This window comes from Heterodontus francisci, chromosome 32 (genome assembly GCF_036365525.1).
Source record: "Heterodontus francisci isolate sHetFra1 chromosome 32, sHetFra1.hap1, whole genome shotgun sequence".
NCBI lineage: Eukaryota > Metazoa > Chordata > Chondrichthyes > Heterodontiformes > Heterodontidae > Heterodontus > Heterodontus francisci.
Window position 1 is genome coordinate 8,502,702 of NC_090402.1, and position 27,209 is coordinate 8,529,910.

A 27,209-nucleotide genomic window follows, 5' to 3' on the forward strand; every position below is an offset into this window, starting at 1 on the left:
TCCTTTCCAGCGAAAGCACGAGATCTGAACTGAAATCAACCCTCAGTGAAAGACCATGCTATATTTAACTTACTCTACCGCATCAAATAATTCCTAAAATTACTACATACCTGGCAACAATTCTCTCATCGGGGTAAAACACACTCTGCATTACGATGAAGTATTTCTGTCAAAAAGAGAAATTTTGTTTTCAGAAAGATGGGAACGGGAGCATAGTAGTTGTTACTGGACTATTAATCCAGAGGCTGCAACTAATGATCCAGAGACAGGAGTCAAATCCCGCCACGGCAGCTGGCAGACTTAAATACAGTTAATTAAATAAACCTGTAATAAAAAGATAGCCAGATTGTCGTAAAAACCCATCTGGTTCACTAATGTCCTTTAGGGAAGGAAATCTGCCATCCTTACCTGGTCTGGCCTACATGTAACTCCAGACCCACAGCAATGTGGTTGACTCTTAACTGCCCTCTGAAATGGCCTCGCTAGCCACTCAGTTGTATTCAAGAAGACAGCACCACCTTCTCCAGAGCAGTTACGGTTAGGCAATAAATGCTGCTCTTGCCAGAGACGCCCACATCCCGTGAATGAGTGAGGAACAAGTGACAGCACGGAGGTCCACTAGTAGCAGATGTGACTGACTGCTGCCTGACCTGCTCCCAGCCTGTGCTTTGAACCTGCACTCTTGCACATTGCTGCAAATTGGCTGAAAAGCTTCCAACATTACAACAGTGATTCCGCTTCTGAAGTACTTAAGTAAAGTCCTCCCACGCTGTAAGATTCTGTGGGCAGGATTTTCCTGCAGGTCTTGGGACCCCAATGTTGGGATCAAATGGGGGGTCCCGAGCCCACACTTGATGGGAGCCAGACCGGGGGAGCTGTTTTCCCAGATGCGGCCTCCTTAATTGGCCGGCTCATTGTGCTCGTTGTCCAATTAAGGAGGGTGGGCGGGCTCCCGGTGCTGCCGGCCCAATCACAGGTGGGCGCTGCTGAGGCAAGTAGGAGACCGCGAGGGCGCCTCAACATGGAGGCATCCTCAGAGGGTTGAAAATAATTAAATGTTTGAGGGTGGACGGCGGCAGGCCCTGCAAAGCAGAGGGGGAAACCCCTCCTGGGGGGATTGTTGGGGCCGCAGGGAATGAGGGAGGGAGGCGGGGGGGGGGGGGGGGGGGGGGGGGGAAACGGCCTTTCCTTTCTGTGGCCCTGTCAATAGGGCATGGAACCTTCGACTCCCAAGGGCCCCCAGCCCGCTGCAGGGAGGCCGCCTCAGTGTTGGGTGGGGGGCTGCTCCGCCGGTCACAGAGCAGGCAACCAATCAGCATCCCAGCCCACCCCAGGAAAGTTCCCGGAATGCATCGGGGAGCTGTCCTGACATAGCTCTCCCCCATTTTCCCGGCCTCCCCAGCTCCATTCCCATCATCCCAGGGCCAGGAAAGTTCTGCCCCACGGTTCTATAAATTGAGAATCAAACTGAACGTTCAGTCTGCCATTCCTCATCTCGTCACCAGGGGACAGTGCTTGTACAGGAATTATTTCCCTCTGGTCTCAAACCCATTTCACTGTCCCACATCAGCATTCCTCATAACAGCAAGAGAAAAGTTACTGAATATACATTTGGCAGCAACTGCGGAAATTCCCTCTCCGCCCCTCCCCCCCACCCCCAGGTCTTTTCATTGTTTGTGCCCTGTGAGGAATTAAATTGGTATCATTCTGGGGAAGTTTGAGTTTAGTCCACTCCATACTGTCGGGATCCAAATACGTTCAGTGATAGAAGTCATTTGCAAATTGGGCCACGGTTTGAATGCTGCGGTTTTTATTTTAAATCTCAATTTTGGACATTTTGATCAGATCAGTTCTTTTATTGTTTCTATTGAATGTACCTACAGATCTCCCTGCATCAATTGATAAATAATTCACTGGTTTCTTAAAAGGTGCAGCTCACTCACCCCTCTCCCGCTCGAGGGAACTTGTGGCCCCACCAGATCCCGTCTCTTTATATAAAATGGGACAATATGAAGAGTGGGAAAACTGCCTGGACAGACCCTCACAGACCCAAGCCCATTACCTCAATCTCCCTTTGTAGTCCTTGGGGTGTAGGTACACCCACAGTGCTGTTAGGAAGGGAGTTCCAGGATTTTGACCCAGCGACAGTGCTTCTGTCCTTTTTTTGAGCCCGTGTAAAACTCTGCTGCCTGTATCCTAACTCGCACTGAGTCCCATTCACCCTTCACCCCTGTGCTCGCTGACCTACAACGGATCCCAGCATCTGCAGTATTTTGTTCTAATATTTGCTATTCCGAAGAAGGGTCACTGACCCGAAACGTTAACTCTGATTCTCTTTCCACAGATGCTGCCAGACCTGCAGAGTGGTTCCAGCATTTCTTGTTTTTATTTCAGATTTCCAGCATCCGCAGTATTTTGCTTTTATAATACAACGGATCCCAGTCGGGCACTGCCTTGATTTTAAAATCCTTTTTAGGTGCAAAGTCATGAAGGGATTTGAAACCTAGGATGGGAATCAAAGGGCATGATTATAAAAGGAGATCCGTAGGATTTAAACCCAGGGATATTTGTTCAACTTCTTTTTGAAGGAATTAATTGATAAATCATGAACTATTTCGGGTGGGAGACAGTCCCACAAACCCACTACTGTGGGGAAAGGACCAGGTTTTACTGGAGTGGGCATTTCACATCGAGTCATATTAGTTAGACCATTCCCTGCACCCTTCACCCCTAAATATTTTTGCACTGAAACTGGCTGCAAGTGTGAGCAGATAACGGAGCAGCGAGAGCAACAGACTATCCAGGACCTCAGTCCAGCGATGGAGAAAGAAACAGGGGAACAAAAGGTGAAGGAAATAGAGTGAATGTGAGTCAAATCGGATACAGAACGAGAGGAAAAGAAAGATTGGATTAAGAGAGAGAGAGGGAAAAAAAAAGAGGGGGAAAACAAGTCTGACTGTCTCCAACAACCCAATATTCCTGATCCATCCTCGCTGTTTTACTTTCAACTGACTCTGATGAATCATCCTCCTGATGGTAAAGGAAAAGAATTTGCATTTCTATAGTGCCTTTCAAGACCTCCAGGACATCCCAAAACATCTTGCAACCAATGAAGTACTTTGGAAATGTAGTCACTGTTGTAATGTAGGAAACGTGGCAGCCAATTGGCACACAGCAAGATCCCACAGACAGCAATCTGATAATAACCAGATAGTCTGTTTTTGAGATGTTGTTGGTTGCGGGATAAACATTGGCCGGGACACCGGGGAGAATTCTTTGCTCCGACATAGTGCCGTGGGGTCTTTTTACATCCACCCGAGAGGTCAGTTTAACATCTCATCCCAAAGACGGCACCTCCAGCAGTGCAGAACTCCCTCAGTGCTGAAGTGTCTGCACAGATGACGAGCTCAAGTACCTGGAAGCGTTCTGGTATTTACAGGGGGGGGGCCCTGGGAGTGTGTGAAATTCGGTGGAGTTGAGGGCGGGGACGGTGGTGGATGTCTCTGTCTGCTCCAAAACACCTGGACACAGAATCCAAATGTATTTCGATGCTTTCTCTCAACGTTACCACAAACTGTTGACTGGAATAAAGTTGGGATATAGTCCAGGTCAATGCAGCTTGTGAGCATCCAGACCCAGTGCTAACAGAGATGGTCTGCATTAGGTCCTTGCCATAGGAACACAACACAATACAGTTTAGAACAGTGAATGCAGACACTGGCTCACCTTCCGCTCGTGTGGTATCTTGATACTGTGCACACCTGCAAATAAGAAAAGAACAGGCAACCTCAAACAACTCATCCTCACAGGAAGACTCACAACAAAAAGAGCCAGACGCTAACAGCAAATCAATATTCCAATCCTGGAGAATGGTCCCATGTCTGAGATTGTGAGATGTTCTCAGATTTGTCTGCTTACTGGATTATTTTTGATCTATATTGATTAAAAAGTACTTTCTGTGACAATAGCAAAACTTTCCCTTTAGGTAACAGTTAGAATAAAAGGGGTCCCCGGGAGTGTGTCAGTATAGAATCATAGAACAATAGAAAGTTAAGGCACAGAAAGAGGTCACTTGGCCCATCGTGTCTGTGCCAGCCAAGGCAACTGATCTCCTTTGCACTCTTTGTATTTTTTGACTTGGAACTGTTTTGTAATGTATTTTTTTTTTTACAGATTTTTATGAATAAAGTATATTTTGGAAATATAAAAAGTGTCTGTGCCGGCCGAGAAACAATCCACCCATTCTAATCCCACCTTCCAGCATTTGGTCCATAACCCTGCAGATTACAGCACTTGAGGTGCATATCCAGACTCCTTTTGAATGAGTTGAGGGTCTCTGCCTCAACTACCCTTTCAGACAGTGAGTTCCAGACCCCCACCACCCTCTGGGTGAAAACGTTTTTCCTCATCTCCCATCTAATTTTTCTACTAATCACTTTAAATCTATGCCCCCTCGTCACTGATCTCTCTGCTAAGGTGAATAGACCCTTCACCTCCACTCTATTCAGGCCCCTCAATATTTTGTGCATTTCAATCAGATCTCCCCTCAGCCTTCTCTGTTCCAAGGAGAACAACTCCAGCCTATCCAATCTTTCCTCATAGCTGCATTTTTCCAGTCCTGGCAACATCCGTGTGAATCTCCTCTGCACCCTCTCTAGTGCAATTACATCCTTTCTGTAATGAGGTAACCAGAACTGCACACAGTATTCAAGTTGTGGCCTAACCAATGAGTTATACAGTTCCAGCATAACCTCCCTGCTCTTATATTCTATAACTCGGTTAATAAAGGAAAGGATTCCATATGCCTTCTTAACCACCTTATTGACCTTTCCTGCTACCTTCAGGGATCTGTGGACATTCACTCCAAGGTCCCTCACTTCCTCTACACCTCAGTATTTTCCCATTAATTGTGTATTTAAGGGAGTCCTCAGGAGTGTGTCAGTATTTACAGGTGGTCCCTGGGAGTATTTACAGGGGGTTCCCGGGAGTGTGTCAATATTTACAGGCAGTCCTCGGGATTGTGTCAGTACTTACGGGGGACTCAGGAGTGTGTCCATACTTACAGGGGGTTCCTGGAGTGTGTCAGTATTTACAGGGGATCTCTGGGAGTGGTTCAGTATCTACAGAGGGTTCTTGGGAGTGTTTCAGTGTTTACTGGGGGTCCCGAAAATGTGTGAGTGCTGCAAGTGTGTCAGTATTTACAAGGGGTCCCTGGGAAGTGTGTCAGGATTTACAGGGAGCCCTCGGGTGTGTGCCAGTATTCACAGGGAGTTCTAGGGAATAAGTCAGAGTTTACAGGGGGTCCCCAGGAGCGTGTCAGCATTTACAGGGGGTCTCTGGCAGTGTGCCAGTATTTGCATGGAGGCATCAGGTGTGTGTCGGTATTTACAGGGGCTCTCCGGGAGTGTGTCTGTATTTTCAGGGGCTCTCCGGGAGTGTGTCTGTATTTACAGGGGCTCTCCGGGAGTGTGTCTGTATTTACAGGGGCTCTCCGGGAGTGTGTCTGTATTTACAGGAGCTCTCCGGGAGTGTGTCTGTATTTACAGGAGCTCTCCGGGAGTGTGTCTGTATTTACAGGGGCTCTCCGGGAGTGTGTCAGTATTTTCAGGAGCTCTCCGGGAGTGTGTCTGTATTTTCAGGGGGTCTCTGGGAGTGTGTCTGTATTTTCAGGGGGTCTCCGGGAGTGTGTCAGTATTTACAGGGGGTGTCCGGGAGTGTGTCAGTATTTACAGGGGCTCTCCGGGAGTGTGTCAGTATTTACAGGTGGTCTCCGGGAGTGTGTCAGTATTTACAGGGGGTCCCTGGGAGTGTGTAGGTATTTACAGGGAGTCTCTGGGGTGTGTGTCAGTATTTACAGGGGGTCCCCGGGAGTGTGTCAGTATTTACAGGGGGTTCCCGGGAGTGTGTAGGTATTTACAGGGAGTCTCTGGGGAGTGTGTCAGTATTTACAGCGGGTCCCCAGGGAGTGTGTCAGTATTTACAGGGGGTCCCCGGGAGTGTGTCAGTATTTACAGGGGGTCCCCGGGGAGTGTGTCAGTATTTACAGGGGGTCCCCGGGAGTGTGTCTGTATTTACAGGGGGTCCCCGGGAGTGTGTCTGTATTTACAGGGGCTCTCCGGGAGTGTGTCTGTATTTTCAGGGGCTCTCCGGGAGTGTGTCTGTATTTTCAGGGGCTCTCCGGGAGTGTGTCTGTATTTTCAGGGGCTCTCCGGGAGTGTCTCTGTATTTTCAGGAGCTCTCCGGGAGTGTCTCTGTATTTTCAGGAGCTCTCCGGGAGTGTCTCTGTATTTTCAGGGGCTCTCCGGGAGTGTGTCTGTATTTTCAGGAGCTCTCCGGGAGTGTGTCTGTATTTTCAGGAGCTCTCCGGGAGTGTGTCTGTATTTTCAGGGGGTCTCCGGGAGTGTGTCTGTATTTTCAGGGGCTCTCCGGGAGTGTGTCAGTATTTACAGGGGGTCTCCGGGAGTGTGTCTGTATTTTCAGGGGCTCTCCGGGAGTGTGTCAGTATTTACAGGTGGTCTCCGGGAGTGTGTCAGTATTTACAGGGGGTCCCTGGGAGTGTGTAGGTATTTACAGGGAGTCTCTGGGGTGTGTGTCAGTATTTACAGGGGGTCCCCGGGAGTGTGTCAGTATTTACAGGGGGTCCCCGGGAGTGTGTCAGTATTTACAGGGGGTCCCCGGGAGTGTGTCAGTATTTACAGGGGGTCCCCGGGAGTGTGTAGGTATTTACAGGGAGTCTCTGGGGAGTGTGTCTGTATTTACAGGGGGTCCCCGGGAGTGTGTCAGTATTTCGAGGGAGTCTCTGGGGAGTGTGTCAGTATTTACAGGGGGTCCCGGGGAGTGTGTCAGTATTTACAGGGGGGTCCCCAGGATTGTGTTAGTATTTACAGGGGGTCCCCGGGAGTGTGTCAGTATTTACAGGGGGTCTCCGGGAGTGTGTCAGTATTTACAGGGGGTCTCCGGGAGTGTGTCAGTATTTACAGGGGGTCTCCGGGAGTGTGTCAGTATTTACAGGTGGTCTCCGGGAGTGTGTCAGTATTTACAGGGGGTCCCCGGGAGTGTGTAGGTATTTACAGGGGGTCCCCAGGGAGTGTGTCAGTATTTACAGGGGGTCCCCGGGAGTGTATCAGTATTTACAGGGGGTCCCCGGGAGTGTGTAGGTATTTACAGGGGGTCCCCAGGGTGTGTGTCAGTATTTACAGGGGCCCCCTGTAATTCTGTGCATGGATACTAGAACAATGTTCAGGACCCCTCTGTCACCTTTTCCAAAGTACTGCCTATTTCCTGCAGGAGGCAACGGTGGGCATTCCAGAAAGTGACCTCCTCCCTCCTGCTCTACGTCCAATCTGACAATGGGCTGCCAGGGGGTGCAGAAGTCTGGCACTCCGCCCGCTAACAGGAACCCTCAGCATCCCTGGAGCATGGCAGCAGCCTGGCTCCCATTCAGTGGCTCCTGAACCTGCCACGGAGATCACCGATTCTCGCAGGGCTTCACTGGCTCGGATTTTGTATGGAGGACGGTTACTTGGGGTGAATTGTCAGAATGGGGGGGGTGGGGTGGGGGGGGGGGCGGTGGGTGCTGATGCGGGCATCAGCTGCTTGTAGGACCCCATACACCAGCACTGATGGGTTGCCGAGGCAATAATAAAGAACATGCACTTCTTGAGGAGACGGAGGGCCTGACAGCTAAGCATTACTGACAGTGGCAGTGTTGTAATGTTTGCAAATCACAGGAGGACATTACAGGCCTGTTTACCAACAATGATTCATTGTCTGGCTATGTCTTTATCCAATAAATACAGGATAATGGCTACTAGGGAGCAATTACCAGGCAGTTCCCTGATCCAGCACGTCAAATAACATCATAAATGGTGACAGTGAGAGTCCTGTAGTTTGTAACTATCATTTGGACCCTCCCAAGATGGAACGTGGAACAACACTGCGGATCACCCTGGGGTATTGGCTATTTTTTTTTTAGGAATATAACAGGTCTCCTGTGACATTATTCAGGGAACAGGTAAATAAATTTGTCCCTCACCCGGCGCACTCAAAGCAATGAGCTCTCTGCCCTCGCGGACCAGTTACAAAAATAATCCTCTCCCTCAGCTGCTGTTTTGTGCCTAGTTATATAATAATTAGATGTAAAATAGATAATCAGACTCACACAACAACAACCTGCATTTATATAGCTCCTTTAACGTAGTTAAAACATTGCAAAACGCGTCACAGGAGTGTTGGCATAAAATTTGACATTGAGCCACAAAAGGGGATACCAGATCAGGTGGCCAAAACTTGGTCAAAGAAGTGGGTTTCAGCAGCATCTTAGAGGAGAGAGAAAGGTAGAGAGGTTTAGAACGGAATTCCAAAGTTTAGGGTCTAGACAGCTGAAGGCATGGGCACCAATGGAGGAGCGATGAAAATTGGGGATGTGCAAGAGGCCGGAATTGGAGGAGCACAGGGTTAGCGAAGGGTTACCTTGAATTACATAGAATGTACAGTCCAAAAACAGGCCATTTGGCCCAACAGGCCCATACTGGAGTTTCTGCTCAAAATCCCACGCTATTTCATCTAACCCTTTCAGCATATCCTTCTAAGGTTGTAAGGCTGGTGGAGGTTACAGAGATACAGAGGGGTGAGGGATGGAGGGGATTTGAAAACTAGGATCAGAATTTTAAAAATCGAGCAGTTGCCGGACTCGAAGCCAATGTATGGTCAGTGAGCACAGCAGGTGATGGATGAACGGGACTTGGTGCAAGTTAGGACACAGGCAGCAGAGTTTTGGATGAGCTTAAGTTTATGAAGGCATGCAGAATATATAAATATAAAAACTATACTTAACATATCGAATAATACAGAATATATTGTATAAATATACCCGAGTCTATCCGTTCCTTCTGACTCAAGAGGTGAAATACTCCCACTAAGCCAAGAGGACTGGCGTCATGTATCGGCCAGACTGGGTAAGGACAGCAGGTTTCCTACCCTGAAGAGCATCAGTGAACCAGTTGGGCTTTTCGGACAGCCCAATAGCTTCATGGTCACTTTTACTGAGATCAGCTTTTGATAAATAGCCACATAAAGTTTTAATCTCTAGCCAAAGAATTCTATGTTTTGATGCATTCTGTTTTCGCCTTATAAGAATATATTTATTTTCTACTGTATGCATCTTTCCCTGGAGCGAAGGAGGCTGAGAGGGGACATGACAGAGGTATATAAAATTATGAAAGTCATAGATAGGGTAGATACCCAGAGTCTGTTTCCCATGGTAGGCATGACTAAAACTAGAGCGGCACAGTGGCGCAGTGGTTAGCACCGCAGCCTCACAGCTCCAGGGACCCGGGTTCAATTCTGGGTACTGCCTGTGCGGAGTTTGCAAGTTCTCCCTGTAACCATGTGGGTTTTTGCCGGGTGCTCCGGTTTCCTCCCACAGCCAAAGACTTGCAGGTTGATAGGTAAATTGGCCATTATAAATTGCCCCTAATATAGGTAGGTGGTAGGGAATATGGGATTACTGAAGGGTTAGTATAAATGGGTGGTTGTTGGTCGGCACAGACTCGGTGGGCCGAAGGGCCTGTTTCAGTGCTGTATCTCTAAATAAATAAATAGAGGGCATAGATTTAAGGTGAGAGGGAGGAGGTTTAAAGGGGATCAAAGGGGTAAATTTTTCACACAAAGAATAGTGGGTATCTGGAATGAGCTGCCAGAGGAGGTGGTGGAGGCAGGAACAGTAGCGACATTTAAGAGGCATCTGGACAGGTACTTGAATGAGCAAGGCATAGAGGGATATGGAATTAATGCAGGCAGGTGGGATTAGTATAGATAGGCATTATGGTCGGCATGGACGCGGTGGGCCGAAGGGCCTGTTTCTATGCTGTACAACTCTATGACTCTATAACAGGCTTATCAGTAAAGTTGAAGCCCATGGAATAAAAGGGACAGAGGCAGGATGGATATGAAGTTGGCTGACTGGAGGAACGTATATAGTGGGATTCCCTGGGCTTCGGTATTAAGACCCTTCCTTTTCCTGATCTATAATAATGACCTAGACTTGGGTGTGCAGGGCACGTTTTCAGAGTCTCTGTTGCGTGTTAGTCAACAAGTGGGCAGACACATGACAGATGAAATTTAATGCAGAGAAATGTGAAGTGATACATTTAGGTAAGAAGAATGAGAAAAAGCAATATAAAATAATGAACACAGTTCGAAAGAGGGTGCAGGAGCAAAGGGACCTGGGGGATATATGTCAAAAATCTTTGAACAAGGCAGGGTAGTTTGAGAAAGTGGTTAATAAAGCATACAGGATCCTGTGCTTTATAAAAAGAGGCATACAGTACAAAAGCAAGGAAGTTATCATAAACCCGTATAAAACACAGATTCGGTCTCAACTAAAGTAGTGTGTCCAATTCTGGGCACCACATTTTAGGGAGGGTGCAGGAAAGATTTCTGAGAATGGTACCAGGGATCAGGGACTTCAGTTATGTGAATAGATTGGAGAAGCTGGGGCTGGTCTCCTCAGAGATGAGAAGGTTGAGAGGAGATTGATAGAAGTGTTCAAGATCACGAGGGGTCTAGACAGAGTAAATCGAGAGAAACCATTGGCGGAAGGGTTGAGAACCAGAGGACACCAATATAAGGTGAATAGCAAAAGAAACAATGGAGAAATGAGGAAACTTGTTACACAGCGTGTGGTTAGGATCTGGAATGCACTGCCTGAGAGTGTGATGGAGGCAGATTCAATCGTGGCTTTTAAAAGGGAATTGGATAAGCAGCTGAAGAGATCTTATTTGCAGGGGATACAGGGAAAGGGTAGGGGGATTGAGACTAGCCGAGTTGCTCCTGCAGAGAGCCAGCATGGACACAAGGGCTGAATGGCCTCTTTCTGTGCTGTAACCATTCTATGATTTCCAGTTCTTTAATACTGAATCAAATTCTCAAACAGCCCTGGCGGGATTTGAACTCTTAGTCAAAGGTTATAATGCCTTTCCTATGATGGGACACTCAAAGCTGCAAACAGTACCCCAACTGGGGACTAACCATCACCCTGTACAAATTTATTACCTCTCTCAACATCAACAACTACTTGCATTTATATAGTGACTTTAACATTGTAAAACATCTCAAGGCGTTTCACAGGAATGGTATCAAACAAAATTTGACACCGAGTAACGTAGGACCGTTGACCAAAAGCTCGGTCTAAGAGGTAGGACTTAAGGGGTTTGAGAGGCAGAGAAGTTTATGGAGGAGATTCCAGAACTTGGGGCCTAGACTGCTGAAAGCACGGCCAATAATGGTGGGGTGATTAAAACAGGGGATGTGTAGGACACCAGAATTGGAGGAGTGCAGAGATCTTGAGAGTTGTTCGGCTGGAGGAGATTACGGAGTTAGGGAGGGGTGAGACCATGGAGAGATTTGAAAACAAGTATGCAGATTTTAAAATTGAGGCATTGCTGGACCGGGAGCCAATGTAGGTCAGTGAGCACAGGGGCGATGGGTAAAAAAGACTTGGTGTGGTTAGGATCCCGGCAACAGAGTTTTGGATGAGCTCAAGATTATGGAGAAAGAAAGAAAAGAAAGACTTGCATTTCTACAGCGCCTTTCACAATCTCAGGACATCCCAAAGCACTTTACAGCCAATAAAGTACTTTTTGAAGTGTCATCACTGCGGTAATGTAGGTAACGCAGCAGCCAATTTGTGCACAGCAAGCTCCCACAAACAGCAATGTGATAATGACCAGATCATCTGTATTTGTGATGTTGATTGAGGGATAGATATTGGCCAGGACACTGGGGAGAACTCCTCTGCTCTACTTCAAAAATAGTGCCATGGGATCTTTTACATCCACCTTAGAGGGCAGATGGGAGCCTCGGTTTAATGCCTCATCTGAAAGATGGCACCTCTGACAATGCAGCACTCCCTCAGTACTGCACTGTGGAGTGTCAGCTTAGATTTTGTGCTCAAGTCTCTGGAATGGGAACTTGAAGCCACAATTTTCTGACTCAGAGCTAAAGTGCGACTCACTGAGCCACAGCTGCTAAAGAATTGGATGTGAAGGTCAGATTAAAAAGTACTTAATAGCTTGAAGTCCCAAATCCAATATGGCCACCTTACATGTCATGGAATTGATCCTTTTCTGATCTGATATACAGACCAAACCAGATGACAATACCCGACACAAGACTTAATAGCTATCAGGAAAGACTAAACAGGCTAAAGGGGTGACCTAATAGAGGTCTTTAAAATTATGATGGGTTTGATAGACAGAGAGATGTTTCCATTTGTGGAGGAGACCAACACTAGTGGCCATAAATATAAAATAATCACTAATAAATCCAATAGGGAATTCAGGGGAAACCTTTTTCCCCCCAGAGAGTGGTGAGAATGTGGAACTCGCTACCACAGGGAGTGTTGAGACGAATGGTATAGATGTATTTAAGGAGAAGCTGGATAAACACGAGGGAGAAAGGAACAGAAGGATATGCTGATAGGGTGAGATGAAGAGGGATGGAGGGGGAGGCGTGTGTGGAGTATAAACACTGACATGGGCCAGATGGGCCGAATGGCCTGTTTCTGTGCTGTATGCTCTGGGCAACATCCATAAAGGTGCACTTTGATATGAGGGTCACTGGACAGCAATCAGAAATAGGGTTTGGGTTGATCTTTTGTTCCTGCAACCCTGTGAGATCACTGCAGACTGGAGATTGAACCTGGGATCTTCGGATCTGTATCTCTTGGTTACTCGCTGCCTTTAGTAACTGAGTCACTGTGGGAGGTCCTTTCTTAAAAAGGTTGTTGCTATGAAGTGTCTGTTTTTCCTCTCACCTAGAAACTTGACCAGAAGCGAATGTGGGTACTTCTCCATGTGTTGTATGTAGGATCGAAGGTTGGACAACAGAAACTTCATCTCTCTCTTCTCCTGAGTTTTCAGGAAAATCCTCTTGTCGTTCCTAAGTGTTTCAAATAAAAACAAATTAAGCAGCCAACAAACAGCAGCTCAGCTCTATAGTCCTGACCTTTGTGTGGGGGGAAAGGTAGCAGGGTGCGGAGGGGGAATGGGGAGGGGGGGGGGAGGGAGTGCATCACTCTGTGCAGGGAGTGATCAGGGTCTTTTATTACTCATTCTGCCACAGGTGCAGGGGGTCACCACACCCTCATATATCTATTCTGTGAATGTGATGATCTCACTCACGTCAGGAAGAAGTTGGCCTTGCTCTTGGAGTTGCTGATGAACTGAAGGTAGAATCCTTCTGAACTGAGAGACTGCTGGTAATCCTTCTCACTCATCCCCAACATGGACCGGAACTTTGCAAATACAGGTCCTGCAAACGTCTTCATCTCAAAGCCCTGTCACAGACAACAGATGGAAAATCTGAGCCCATTGCTGTCTGATAATGTGACAATCCTGAACACAAGGCAAGTACTCTGTACAATGACTGAAAATTGATGAATCTCCAGCCAGACCACTTCAAACAACTCCTGTGAAACAGCATTAAATTACACGCTGCCTTAATTAATTCAGTATTGCGTCCAAACCAGCAAACTGGATAGTTGTCCAATCATTTTATTTTTACATATTGCACAATCAATTAGGTTCCCAGGTGAGGTATAATCAAAGTATGATTAGCAACGCGGTGAGCTGCTGGAGAGAAGGGGAGGCTTAGGCAGAGTTGATCTCTCGATAAGGAAGAACCTTTGAACGTTCTCTTAAAAGTTCTTGGTTCCTGAGGCCATTCTGAATGAACATCCTGCTACTCCTCAATAAATATTAACACCATTCCATTTACCTCTTGTTAAATGCAGCCAGAGAAAGAGCAGTGAATGACCTACCTTGTGTACCTGAGTCAGCACAACGTTGAAGTCGGGCTCACTAAGTATGCCCTGGAAGAGGGAGAAAGTCAAATTACAAACAGGCAACAGCTTCCCTTTTATCCTGTCAAGTAAAAAGGGGCAAAGATTTGCATTTATATAGCACTTTTCATCATCTCAGGACATCCCAAAACATTTGGGAGCCAATGAAGCACTTTTCTGAAGTGAAGTCACTGTTGCAATGTAGGAAACGAGTCAACTAATTTCCAGACAGAAAGATCCCACAAACAGCAATGTGATAATGACCAGATAATCTGTTCTGATGGAAGGCCATCGACCCAAAATGCGAATTTTGTTTCTCACTCCACAGGAGATGCTGCCGGGCCTGCTGAGTATTTCCAGCATTTTCTGTTCTTATTTGAGATTTCCAGCATCTGGATTATTACGCGTTCATTATCTGTTTTGATGAGATTGGTTCAGGGATAAATATTGGCCAGGAGACTAGGGAGAACTCCCCTGCTCTTCTTCAAAAGAATGGTCACGGGGTCTTTTACACCCACCTGAGAGGGCAGACAGGGCCTCAGTTTAATGTCCTATCCAAAAGACAGCACCTCCGACAGTGACACACTCCCTCAATACTGCACTGGGAGTATCAGCCTGGATTTTGCACTCAAGTCTCTGGAGTACAGCTTGAACCTCCAACCTTCTGACTCAGGAGCAACAGTGCTACCCACTGAGCTCCAGCTGACATAAATACCAGGTCTCCTCTGCCACTGGAAACAGTTTCTCCTTATTTACTCCATCAAAACCCTCCATGATTTTGAATATCTCCGTCAAATCTCCACTTTGTACATAGAGAAGTCAAGCCTGTGATTTGCATTTTATGGCCGTAACTGATCTATATTTGATAAAAGTGTTTTTTTTAGGTAAGGTTATTAATGGATATGGAACCAAGACAGGTAAATGGAGATGAGGAACAGATTAGACATGATCTAATTGAATGACGGGATAAGCTGGAGGGGCTGAATGGCCTCCTCCTGTTCCTACGTGACCAATAAATATTTACTTATCAACATTAGCCTAGTGATGTTGGTTAAGACTCCAGGATTTAATCTGGTTCAAAAATGTCCACGCACTCCTTCAGGGATTAAAGACATGTGGCTTTATTATGTTGATATCAATACTGTAACCACAGGAGAACTTACAGCTGTAATAACAGGGCAGCTTTAACCCTTGGGATATTGGAGAGTCTCTGTTATGTGTTAGTCAACAAGGAGCTTAGTCAACCATCAGATTTCCAATAAGGCATTCAGAGTGAGAAAGGTCTCCAGTTACCATAACAAAACGACCAGGCCATGTGACTGCGGTAGTGTGGAGCAAGGCGGGTAGATGAATTAGGAATTTTCCTACCTACCAGTGCACAACTGTGATATATTAGGAACAGGAAGAAGCCATTCAGCCCCTCTAGTCTGCTCTGCCGTTCAATCAGATCATGGCTGATCTATACCTCAAATCCTATTTACCTGCCTTTGCTCCATATCCCTTGATCCCCTTATCTATCAATCTCAGTCTTGAAAATTTCAATTAACCTCCAACATCCACAGCCTTTTGGGGGAGCAAATTCCAGACTTCCACTACCCTGTGTGAAAAGGAGCTTCCCGATTTCCCTCCTAAACAGCCGAGCTCTAATTTTAAGATTTCATCCTTGATTCCCAGAGGAAATAGTTTCCCTGTATCTACCCTATCAAATCCTTTTAACGTTTTAAACACTGCGATCAGATCACCCTCAATCCAGCCCCCTTTAAATCCATATTGAAAGCCCAGAGCTTCTCATTTCATTGTGGGACGGTAGCAGCATCCTAACCTTGTTCGTTTTTAATGTGTCCCTGTACACTTCACCGATTTGTGCTGAAAAATGCTCCATAAAAAGGTGTGGATTTTCATTGACTGAGTGGAAACTCTCTCATGAGATAATTCCTCTGATCAGGGACCTCTGAAATTGTGCTGGTTGCCAGACTATTACAACCAGTATGCTGTTCTCTGCCCTAAATGACACACATTTGGGCTTCTACTGAGTGGAAAGAGAAGTGATACGGAGGTTGCACTCCACTCGTGATTGTTCCACATTGCACATTCAGTGCATAATATAAATTGGAATGATTCCTCACTTGCCAGCCCCATTAACTGTCTCCTCAGTCAGCACAAGACACCTCCAGTCCTTTGGTGCGGAGTTGGGTTTGGTACAAGTGCTGGAGGTAGAAGGGCACCAGCAGAGAGAGAATGTCCATCAACTCTCTCAGGCTTGCCTACTCGGGTTGAATGTATTCATGGAATTGTCACATGACCCACCCACTGCCAAATGCCTCGCTTCCACCATTGGTGGAGTTATCAACTCTGGTTGGCCATATTCCTGGATGTCATCACATGACCTCCCTCCTCCAACCAGCCCGCCCCCACACTCCCACCATTGGTTGCCCAAGATATCCATGGGCTTTCGACCACCAATCAGACTGAGCAGATTCCTCTTTACCCAAATTGATACTTCTTGACCAGCAGTCAAACAGCCTTTTCCTCCCATCTCCAATACTTTTATAACTAAAAAAAGAAAGATAACTCAAAGATGAAAAGTAATCTCTTTTTTTTAAATGCTGCTAATAATGTTTCTCCAAGGCTGCCATAAGCAATGTCAAAGGAAGTTATTCTTTAATTCCTGGAGACTCCAGGGCAATGAAAGCTGGCAATACTACTCTCTTAGATAAAAGCAAAATACTGCGGATGCTGGAAATCTGAAACAAAAACAAGAAATGCTGGAATCACTCAGCAGGTCTGGCAGCATCTGTGGAAAGAGAAGCAGAGTTAACGTTTCGGGTCAGTGACCCTTCTTCGGAACTGACAAATATTAGAAAAGTCACAGATTATAAACAAGTGAGGTGGGGGTGGGGCAAGAGATAACAAAGGAGAAGGTGCAGATTGGACCAGGCCACATAGCTGACCAAAAGGTCACGGAGCAAAGGCAAACAATATGTTAATGGTGTGTTGAAAGACAAAGCATTAGTACAGATTAGGTGTGAATACACTGAATATTGAACAGCAGCAAGTGCAAACCTGAAGAAAAACAACCTGAAAAAAAACAGTGGGTAAGCAAACTGAACAAACTGAGATGAAATGAAATAAATGCAAAAAAAGATTGTAAAAAATGTAAAAAGGAATGTAAAAAAAAAGGAAGAAAAAATAACTAAAAATGAAAGTAAAATGGGGGGCTGTCATGCTCTGAAATTATTGAACTCAATGTTCAGTCCGGCAGGCTGTAGTGTGCCTAATCGGTAGATGAGATGCTGTTCCTCGAGCTTGCGTTGATGTTCACTGGAACACTGCAGCAATCCCAGGACAGAGATGTGAGCATGAGAGCAGGGGGAAGTGTTGAAATGGCAAGCAACCGGAAGCTCAGGGTCCTGCTTGCGGACTGAGCGGAGATGTTCCGCAAAGCGGTCACCCAGTCTGCGCTTGGTCTCCCCAATGTAGAAGAGACCACACTGTGAGCAGCGAATACAGTATACTACATTGAAAGAAGTACAAGTAAATCGCTGCTTCACCTGAAAGGAGTGTTTGGGGCCTGGGATAGTGAGGAGAGAGGAGGTAAATGGGCAGGTATTACACCTCCTGCGATTGCAGGGGAAGGTGGCCTGGGACGGGGACGAGGTGGTGGGGGTAATGGAGGAGTGGACCAGGGTGTCGCGGAGGGAACGATCCCTTCGGAATGCTGACAGGGGAAGGGAGGGGAAGATGCGACTGGTAGTGGCATCATGCTGGAGGTGGCGAAATTGGCGGAGGATGATCCTTTGGATATGGAGGCTGGTGGGATGAAAAGTGAGGACAAGGGGAACCCTGTCACGGATCTGGGAGGGAGGGGAAGGGGTGAGGGTAGAGGTGCGGGGAATGGGTCGGACACGGTTGAGGGCCCTGTCAACCACAGTGGGGGGAAATCCTCGGTTGAGGAAAAAGGAGGTCATATCAGAAGCACCGTCATGGAAGGTAGCATCATCAGAGCAGATGCGTCGGAGACGGAGAAACTGGGAGAATGGAATGGAGTCCTTACAGGAGGTAGGGTGTGAAGAAGTGTAGTCGAGGTAGCTGTGGGAGTCAGTGGGCTTATAATGGATATTGGTAGACAACCTATCCCCAGAGATGGAGACAGAGAAGTCGAGGAAGGGAAGGGAAGTGTCAGAGATGGACCATGTAAAGGTGAGAGAAGGGTGGAAATTGGAAGCAAAGTTGATAAAGTTTTCTAGTTCGGGGTGGGAGCAGGAAACGGCACCGATACAGTCATCAATGTACCGGAAAAAGAGTTGGGGGAGGGGGCCTGAGTAGGACTGGAACAAAGAATGCTCGACATATCCCACAAAAAGACAGGCATAACTAGGACCCATGCGGGTACCCATAGCGACACCTTTTACTTGAAGAAAGTGCATGGAGTTGAAGGAGAAGTTGTTCAATGTGAGAACAAGTTCAGCCAGGCGGAGGAGGGTGGTGGTGGATGGGGACTGGTTGGGCCTCTGTTCCAGGAAGAAGCGGAGAGCCCTCAAACCATCCTGGTGGTGGATGGAGGTGTAGAGCGATTGGACGTCCATAGTGAAGAGGAGGCGGTTGGGACCAGGAAACTGGAAATTGTCAAAATGACGTAGGGCGTCAGAAGAGTCACGGATGTAGGTGGGAAGAGACTGGACCAGCGGAGAAAAGATAGAGTCTAGATAGGAAGAAATAAGTTCAGTGGGGCAGGAGCAGGCTGACACAATGGGTCTGCCGGGATAGTCCTGTTTGTGGATTTTGGGAAGGAGGTAGAAGCGGGCTGTCAGGGGTTGTGGGACTATGAGGTTGGAAGCCGTAGAGGGAAGATCTCCAGAGGAGATGAGGTCAGTGACAGTCCTTTGGATGGTGGCTTGATGTTCGGTGGTGGGGTCATGGTCCAGAGGGAGGTAGGAAGAGGTGTCTGTGAGTTGGCGTTGAGCTTCTGCAAGGTAGAGGTCGGTACGCCATACAACAACAGCACCACCCTTGTCTGCAGGTTTGATGACCATGTCGGGGTTAGACCTGAGAGAACGGAGTGCCTCAAGTTCAGAGTCGGACAGGTTAGAGTGAGTGAGGGGGGCAGAGAAATTGAGACGACCAATGTCTCGCCGACAGTTTTCAATGAAGAGATCAAGAGCGGGTAAAAGGCCAGGGGGAGGGGTCCAGGTAGAGGGAGAATGCTGGAGGCGGGTGAATGGGTCTGCTGGTCGGGGGGAGGACTCCTGGTCGAAGAAGTGAGCCCGGAGGCGGAGGCGACGGAAGAAGAGCACAACGTCATGCCGAGCACGAAATTCATTGAGATGGGGGTGTAAGGGGATAAAACTGAGACCTTTGCTGAGTACAGAACGCTCAGCATCAGAGAGGGGGAGGTCAGAGGGTATAGTGAATACACGGCAAGGGGTCAGATCAGAAGGGGTGGGGTCAGAGGGAAGTGAAGCGGAAGGAGGATCTGGAGGGGCATTAGTCCCCATCAGCTGCTGGAGCTTGCGTTCCTTAACACCTGAAAGGAAGAAAAAAAGTTTTTTGTTAATGCGTCGGATGTGCTGGATTTGAGATTACGTCCAAGAATGGACAATTATGCTTTACTGCCAGTTGATTTTAGCTGCATATAATGACACCACAGGTCTTGGCCAGAATGGAGTTGATTGAATAATTCCTCCTTCAATCACACCTATAAGTGACTTAGATTGATATTACACACAATTTGCATTAGGTAACTATCCTCCACTCACTGCATTTTGCTGGAGGAATAAGCCTGCTTTTCTCAGGAGACATTGCTATGATTTTGGTCATGATTACTGTTTGCTGTAGTTCATGGAGACTCTTTTTAAATAGACTGCTTGCTGAATAAGTAGACTCTGTGTGCCAAATAAATAGACTCTGTTTGTCTGAAGTCCTGACCCACCTTCAACTCAATGGCTGACACCGTGGTGTCAACAGACACTCTGGTTGACCTTACCAATTGTGGAGTGTCGATGGAGACCTGGACTGCAGCTGTCAATCCCTCCTTCAGCATACAGGTAAAGTCATAAAATTCATGATCTCGGTCAATCTCAAACAGACCCAATAGTTTCCACTTCTGTCTGACTCGCCACAGAAACTTCCTCTTTGCGGCTGATTTTCGATTCATGCTCGCGTCTTGGCTGTCCGTCTACAAAAACATCAAACTGTATCAGTGCTGTAAAATCCTCTTAATCATTCATCTAATTGGAGCCCAGAGAGGCCTTGATAAATTACTGCAGCGTTGTTGTAGAGAGAAAAGCAAGAAGCAGTGATATTAACCTGGCTGCAAGGCACAGGGCCTTGGATGAGCAATCTCATCTGTAGTGCTTGCGGAGCTAGCCTGGGGTTGCCAACTCTGATTGAATGTATTCCTGGAAGTTTCGTCACATGACCAATTGCCCCACCCCCATAATCCCACTACTGGTTTCCCGACATGTCCATCCTCACAATGCCCTGCCTTCACATGGCCAACTGGAAAGCAAAAAGACTCATCACCCGATTGGATGACTCTGGACTGTCACTCCAACAGTCATTGTTCCCAATGTCTAATACTTATATAACCAACAAACAGAGGTTTTCAAAGAAAATTAAACAAACAGGATTATATTTAATGCCCAATGATTTCTCTCCTGAGTGTTGCTTGCAGCAGTGTCCAGGAGATTAATCTTCAATTTCTGGAGACTCCAGGGCAATTCTGGAGGGTTGGCAACCCCAACATAGCTACTGGAGGAGCGGCATTAGCCAATCTGATGTTGTGAGGTTAACTCAGGTCTGTGAAAATACTGAAACGAGTTCTTTTGTGTCTTGGCTTTTGGATAACAAGGAATGCAAAGATTGACCATTAGTATAGAACAGTGTGGAACTCAGTACGATAAATTCAGCTGTTAACTAGAAATTAAGGAAAGAAGGACACTAATAAATCAAGAATGAAGATTTCAGATGACAAGCCCATGGAGGGGGTATGGCCGGTACACCACAGAAGGCGGCACAACTATTTTGATGTAGCTGTTAAGCAACAACATTTATATAGAACCTTTAATGCAGTAAAGCGTCCCAAGGTGCCTCCCAGGAACATGGTCAAACAAAGTTCTAACACCGAACCAAAGGCGGTGACGGTAGGACAGCTGAGCAAAGTGTTAGTCAGGCGGACAGGTTTTAAGGAAGAGAGAGAGAGAGAGGTGGCGAAAGGGAGAAGTTTAGGAAGGGAATTTCAGAGCTTAGGGCAATGATGGCTGAAAGCACAGCTGCAATGGTGGAGTGAAGGGAATAGAGGATGTACAAGAGGCCAGAAATGGAGGATTCTCTGAGGGTTATAGGACTGGAGGAGGTCACGGAGATAGGGAGGGATGAGGCCATGGAGGAATTGGAGCACAAAGATGAGAATTTGAAATTCTAGGTGTTGTTGGACAAGGAGTCAGTGTAGGTCAGCGAGCACAGTGGTGATGGGTGCACGGGACTCGGTGCAGGTTAGGATATGGGGAGTAGAGTTACTACCAAATTTTAGATGTTGTATCAACCTATATTAATACACTTTAAAATTCTGCAGGGGTTCTACCCAGCCCTCCTCCACCTATAAGGCACGTCAGGACTGCGATGGAATGCTCTCCACTTGCCTGGATGAGTGCAGCTCCAACACTCGAAAAGCTCAACTCCATTCACAACAAAGCAGTCCAATGATTGGCAGTCCATCCACCACCTTAAACATTCACTCCCTCTGGCATCAGCACACCATGACTGCACCATCTATGGGATGCACTGCAGCAATTCACCAAGGTTTCTTCAGCAGCACCGCCCAAACCCACAACCTCCACCACCTAGACGCACAAGGGCAGCAGATGCACGGGAACATCATAACCTGCAAATCACACACCATTCTCACGTGGAAATATACCGCCATTCTTTCATCGGCGCTGGGTCAAATGGATGATATGTTGATGGGGTGAGATGAATTAAAGTGGGTAAAGGCAGGTGTGGAACACAAACAACAGTATTGTCCCCTTGGGCTGAATCGTCTGTTCCTGTGCTATAAAGTTTTATGTAATTCTATATAAAATCCTGGAACAACAATGTGGGAGCATCTTCACCACATGGGCTGCCAGGACAAACAATAGATCCCGGACTTACCAGTGAAGCCCACATCCCGAGAATAAACTTTTTAAAATTCCAGCATGGTCCTCGGGCGAATAACCATAAACTAAAGTTGGCCACTTTACACTGTTTCCACATTACATCAGTCCCTGGGGATTCCACCCGTTTCCTGCTGGGATTACACTGGGAGACTCGCTGATTTCCCCATAGAATTGGAGGGCCAAATTGTTTAACGTAGAGCTAAAGAACATGAATGGAAGCCATTATTCCGCTATATAAATTGAGAAAAGATAACTTTGCCAAACATTGACTGTAATCTGAGTGTTATGGATTTGCTGCATTTTGAATTCAGCAAAGGTTCCAAAGCTGTGATTCTGAAAGTGCAATGTGTCATATTTAATTGAAGCCAGGAAACACTATGCTGTTGTATTTCTGAAAGCAAGTTATTGTACTGTTTGTGACGATTTCTTTGGCGGTTGTATTATCTTTCTCCATACAGAAGTGAAATAAATTCAGAGCTAGAAATACTTTGTGTTCCTTTCAGTCCTACAACCAAAGTTCTACAGCTGGCCTTCTGATATCTGAGATATAACTGATCTTTTTAATTTGAGTTGATTGATGAAGGAAAGCTCAAGATACAAATTGTGCACCAAACCCTGGACAAATATGCACCCTGGTCCATTTTTGCTCCAGTACAATGGTTGAGAGTTACTCCAATTCTGGGCACCATATTTTAGGAAAGGCATAAAGGTTTTGGAGAGGCTACAGAAGAGATTATTTAGAATGGTGCCAAAGATGAGGGATTCTAGTTATGTGGACAGACTGGAGAAACTGGGATTGCTCTCCTTACAGAAGGCTGAGGGTAGATTTGATAGAGGTATTCAAAATTATGAAGGGTTTAGATAGAATACGTAAAGAGAAACTGTTTCCAATGGCTGAAGGGTTGATAACCAAAGGGCACAGATTTAAGGTGATTGGCAAAAGAACCAGAGGTGACATGAGGGAAAACTTTTTTACACAAAGTGTGGTTAGGATTTGGAATGCACTGCCTGATAGGGTGGTGGATACAGAGTCAATGGTAGCTTTCAAAATGGAATTGGATAAATACTTGAAGGGATATGGGGAAAGACGAGGAGAGTGAGATAATGAATTGCTCTTCAAAAGAGCTGGCACAGACTCAATGGGCCAAATGGCCTCCTTCAGTGCTGCATCGTTCTATGGTTCTATAATTCGATAAGCAGGATGGAGTCTTGTAGGCCTGAAGGTGGTCACAGGGATAAGGAGAGACAAAGCCATGGAGGAATTTCAACATGAGGATGAGAATTTTAAAAATCGAGGCTTTTGTGGACTGACCTCTTTGGCTCCTCCAATTTCAGCCTCTTGCGCATCGCTGACTTCCTTCACCCTACCATTGATAGTTGTGCCTTCAGCTATCTAGGTGCTAAGCTCTGGAATTCCCTCCCTAAAACTCTCTGCCTTCTCTGTCCTCCTTTAAGATGCTCCTTGAAACCCACCTCACCTTAACCAAGCTGGATGCAGAGATCTCAGAGGGTTGTAAGGCTGGAGGAGGTTACAAAGATAGAGAGGGGCGAGGCCATGCAGAGATATTGAATACAAGGATGAGAGTTTTAAAACTGAGGCATTGGCAGACCAGGAGCCAGTGTAGGTCAGTGAGCACAAGGGTGACAGGTGAAGGAAACTTGTTGCGAGTTAGATACGGACGGCAGAGATTCGGATGAGCTCAAGTTTATGGAGGGCGGACGATGGGAGGCTGGCCAGGAGAGTATTGGAATAGATAAGATCAGCACTGCTGGACTCCTAGAAGGAGGGATGATGCTTCGTACTGTGTAAATGATTCAGAGGAGCAGGACTGAGGAGGATAGGAAGTGGGGAAGAGTAATAGAGCGGCACAGTGGCGCAGTGGTTAGCACTGCAGCCTCACAGCTCCAGGGACCCGGGTTCAATTCTGGGTACTGCCTGTGCGGAGTTTGCAAGTTCTCCCTGTGACCGTGTGGGCTTTTGCCGGGTGCTCCGGTTTCCTCCCACAGGCAAAGACTTGCAGGTGATAGGTAAATTGGCCATTATAAATTGCCCCTGGTGTAGGCAGGTGGCAGGGAATATGGGATTACTGTAGGGTTAGTATAAATGGGTGGTTGTTGGTCGGCACAGACTCGGTGGGCCGAAGGGCCTGTTTCAGTGCTGTATCTCTAAATAAATAAAAATAAATATATAGGGACAGAAGGAGTCCATTCAGTCCCTCAAGCTTTTTCTGTCTTTCAATTAGACCATGGTTCATCTGTATCTCCATTTACCCATCTTGCTTCTGTAACCCTTAATACCCTGCCCTAATAAATAACGTGATAGCTTTTTGTTTAAAAAGGAGAATACTTGCCAAGAAAATAAAGTTTGGAAACAGCAAGTAAAGGAAACAAACTATGTAACAATCTGTACTGTAAGGGAGTCTGAAGGTATCGAAAGGCCAGATAAGGATTTCTACAGCATTACAGAACTAAGGAATGTTGATTCTTACAAAAATGCACATTATTGTACTTTTGATATTTACAAGAAATTGCATGATGTTTACAGCACAGAAACATACTATTCAGCCCAACTGTTTTTTTTTTAAACTCATTCACATTGGCAAAGCCAACATTCATTACCCATCCCTAATTGCCCTCGAGAAGGTGGTGGTGAGTTACCTTCTTGACAATTGAGTGGCTTGTTAGGGCATTTCAGAGGGCAGTTAAGAGTCAAACACATTGCTGTGGGTCTGGAGTAACATGTGGGCCAGACTGGGTAAGGACAACTGATTTCCTTCTCTAAAGGACATTAGCGAACAAGCTGGGTTTTTACAACAATCTGGTAGCTTCATAGTCACTGTTACTGATACTAACTTTTTAAATTCCCAATTTATTTCCATTAACTGAATTTCAATTTCCCAGTTGCTATGGTGGGATTTGAACTCATGTCTCCAGATCATTAGGCCAGTAACATAACCACTATACTGCTGTTTCCAGCAATGCCAGAGTTTATGTGCCACACAAACCTCCTCCCACCCTACTTCATCTCACCCTATCTGTATATCCTTCCAATTCCTTTCTCCTTCATATACTTAAAATCCATGTTCAATGGGTGTTCCAAAATTTGTGGAATCTCACTTTTTTTTTTTAAGATGGATTTTAATCTGTCTAGTAAGACAGTGGCTGGTACACAGTCTGAGAGTCAATTATCTTTTCAGTCTCACACAACATGAAATCTGGTCAAAGCACAGGCAGAAAGGATGATCGACTCGTGGTGATAAATTCAGGAGAAGGAAGGAAAACCTGGTGGGAAAGGAATGGACCATCCGATATCTGTGAATTTTCCAACTAACAGGAACAAAAAATTTGCTTGAACAAAATTTGGACAACACACTACGACAGGATGGAGTTTTCCTTTTAAAACTACTACATCAATCAAAATCACGATTTGAAAGATTTTACTGATTCTCGAGATGTGGACATCACTAGCAAGGCCAGCATTTATTGGCTATGCTTTGCTGAAGTGGAGATTAGTTTTATGTGGGCTCCATACAAGATGCCCGATTGTTTCACACACAACACTGAGCTACAAATCAACACAGAGTCTTGTGCGACATGGGAGATGGATCTATCTTATCTTTGGAATTCTCTGCCCCAGAGAGCTGTGGAGACTCAGTTGTTGAGTATGTTCAAGACTGAGATCGATAGATTTCTACATACTAAAAACATCAAGGGTTACGGGATAGTGCAGTGTTGAAGTAGCTGATCAGCTATGATCTCATTGAATGGCGGAGCAGGCTCGAAGGGCTGAATGGCCTACTCCTGTTCCTATTTCTTGTGTTCTCAACACCAGCTGTGAAACTGATCAGGAGTCAAATAGCAAGAGACTGTTCACTACAACCCTCCGAGACCTCTGCCCCTCTCCAGTCCTACTACCCTCCAGGACCTCTGCCCCTCTCCAGCCCTACAACCCTCCAGGACCTCTGCCCTCCTCAAGCCTCACAACCTTCCAAGGTCTTTGCTCTCCTCAAGCCTTACATTCTGAGACCGCTGCTCTTCTCCAGCCCTACAACCCTCCGAGATCTCTGCTCTCAAGCCTCACAACTCTCCAGGACCTCTGCCCCTCTCCAGCCCTATAACCCTCCAGGACCTCTGCCCCTCTCCAGCCCTACAACCCTCCGAGATCTCTGCTCTCCTCAAGCCTCACAACCCTCCGAGATCTCTGCTCTCCTCAAGCCTCACAACCCTCCGGGATCTCTGCTCTCCTCAAGCCTCACAACCCTCCGAGATCTCTGCTCTCCTCCAGCCCCAAAACCCTTTGAGATCTCTGCTCTTCCTCAAGCCTCACAACCTCCAGGACCTCTGCCCCTCTCCAGCCCTACAACCCTCTGAGATCTCTGCTCTCCTCAAGCCTCACAACCCTCCGAGATCTCTGCTCTCCTCAAGCCTCACAACCCGCCGAGATCTCTGCTCTCCTCCAGCCCCAAAACCCTTTGAGATCTCAGCATGCCTCCTCCTCTGGCCTCTTGTGTATCCCCAATTTCCTTCACTCCACCATTGGCAGCCATGCCTTCAGCTGCATCAGCCCTAAGCTCTAGAATTCCCTCCCTAAACCTCTCTGCTTCTCGACCTCTCTCTCTCCTCCTTTAAGATCCTCCTTAAAACCTACCTATTTGACCAAGCTGTTGGTCATCTCTCCGAAAATCTCCTTATGTGACTCAGTGTCAAACTTTGTTGGATAATACCCATGCATGCCTTGAGACTTTTACTATGTTAAAGGTGCTATATAAATGCAAGTTATTACAAACGTGGCACGATTAAATTGCTACAAAAGTGCGAGCAATGGCATGCATCACTGAAGCATTGTTACCACAACAGGGTTTTACTGATTAGTCAGCCAATTATCTGAAAAGCCAATTGAGGGGGATGGAGAAACTGTAAATTCTGCTTTGTCAGGCACTGAGTTTCCCCAATCTGAACTTCACAAAGGATATGGCTAGAGGGCTTTTCCTCCCTCAAATTCCTGTTGATTCTCACACTTTCCTGAGAATGCTATGGAATAGCTGCAATGGGAGACATACGTTCTCTGTGGAACCTGCCAGAATGTTCCATTCTCTTCAGTCCACTTATTCATTCGTGCCTTGTGTAGGGTTTGTGACACACAATACAAACAGGCTCAGGCTCACAATATAAACAGGCTCAGAACAGACCAACACAAACATAGAAAATTC

The 27,209-nt window shown here is 46.5% G+C and overlaps 1 protein-coding gene across 2 annotated transcripts in view; it reads right to left on the reverse strand.

Moving 5' to 3' along the window:
- Positions 1–27,209, reverse strand: part of pip5kl1 (phosphatidylinositol-4-phosphate 5-kinase-like 1) — a 67,690-nt gene that overhangs the window by 9,239 nt on the left and 31,242 nt on the right. For both annotated transcript variants that reach the window (XM_068012162.1, XM_068012161.1), the window contains exons 3-8: positions 19,827–20,018; positions 13,823–13,873; positions 13,185–13,339; positions 12,818–12,942; positions 3,727–3,761; positions 111–166 (exon numbers count right to left, since the gene is read on the reverse strand). In XM_068012162.1, coding sequence (XP_067868263.1) covers positions 111–166; positions 3,727–3,761; positions 12,818–12,942; positions 13,185–13,339; positions 13,823–13,873; positions 19,827–19,997 — 593 coding nt within the window. In that variant the 5' untranslated portion in view covers positions 19,998–20,018. The remainder of the gene's footprint in view (positions 1–110; positions 167–3,726; positions 3,762–12,817; positions 12,943–13,184; positions 13,340–13,822; positions 13,874–19,826; positions 20,019–27,209) is intronic.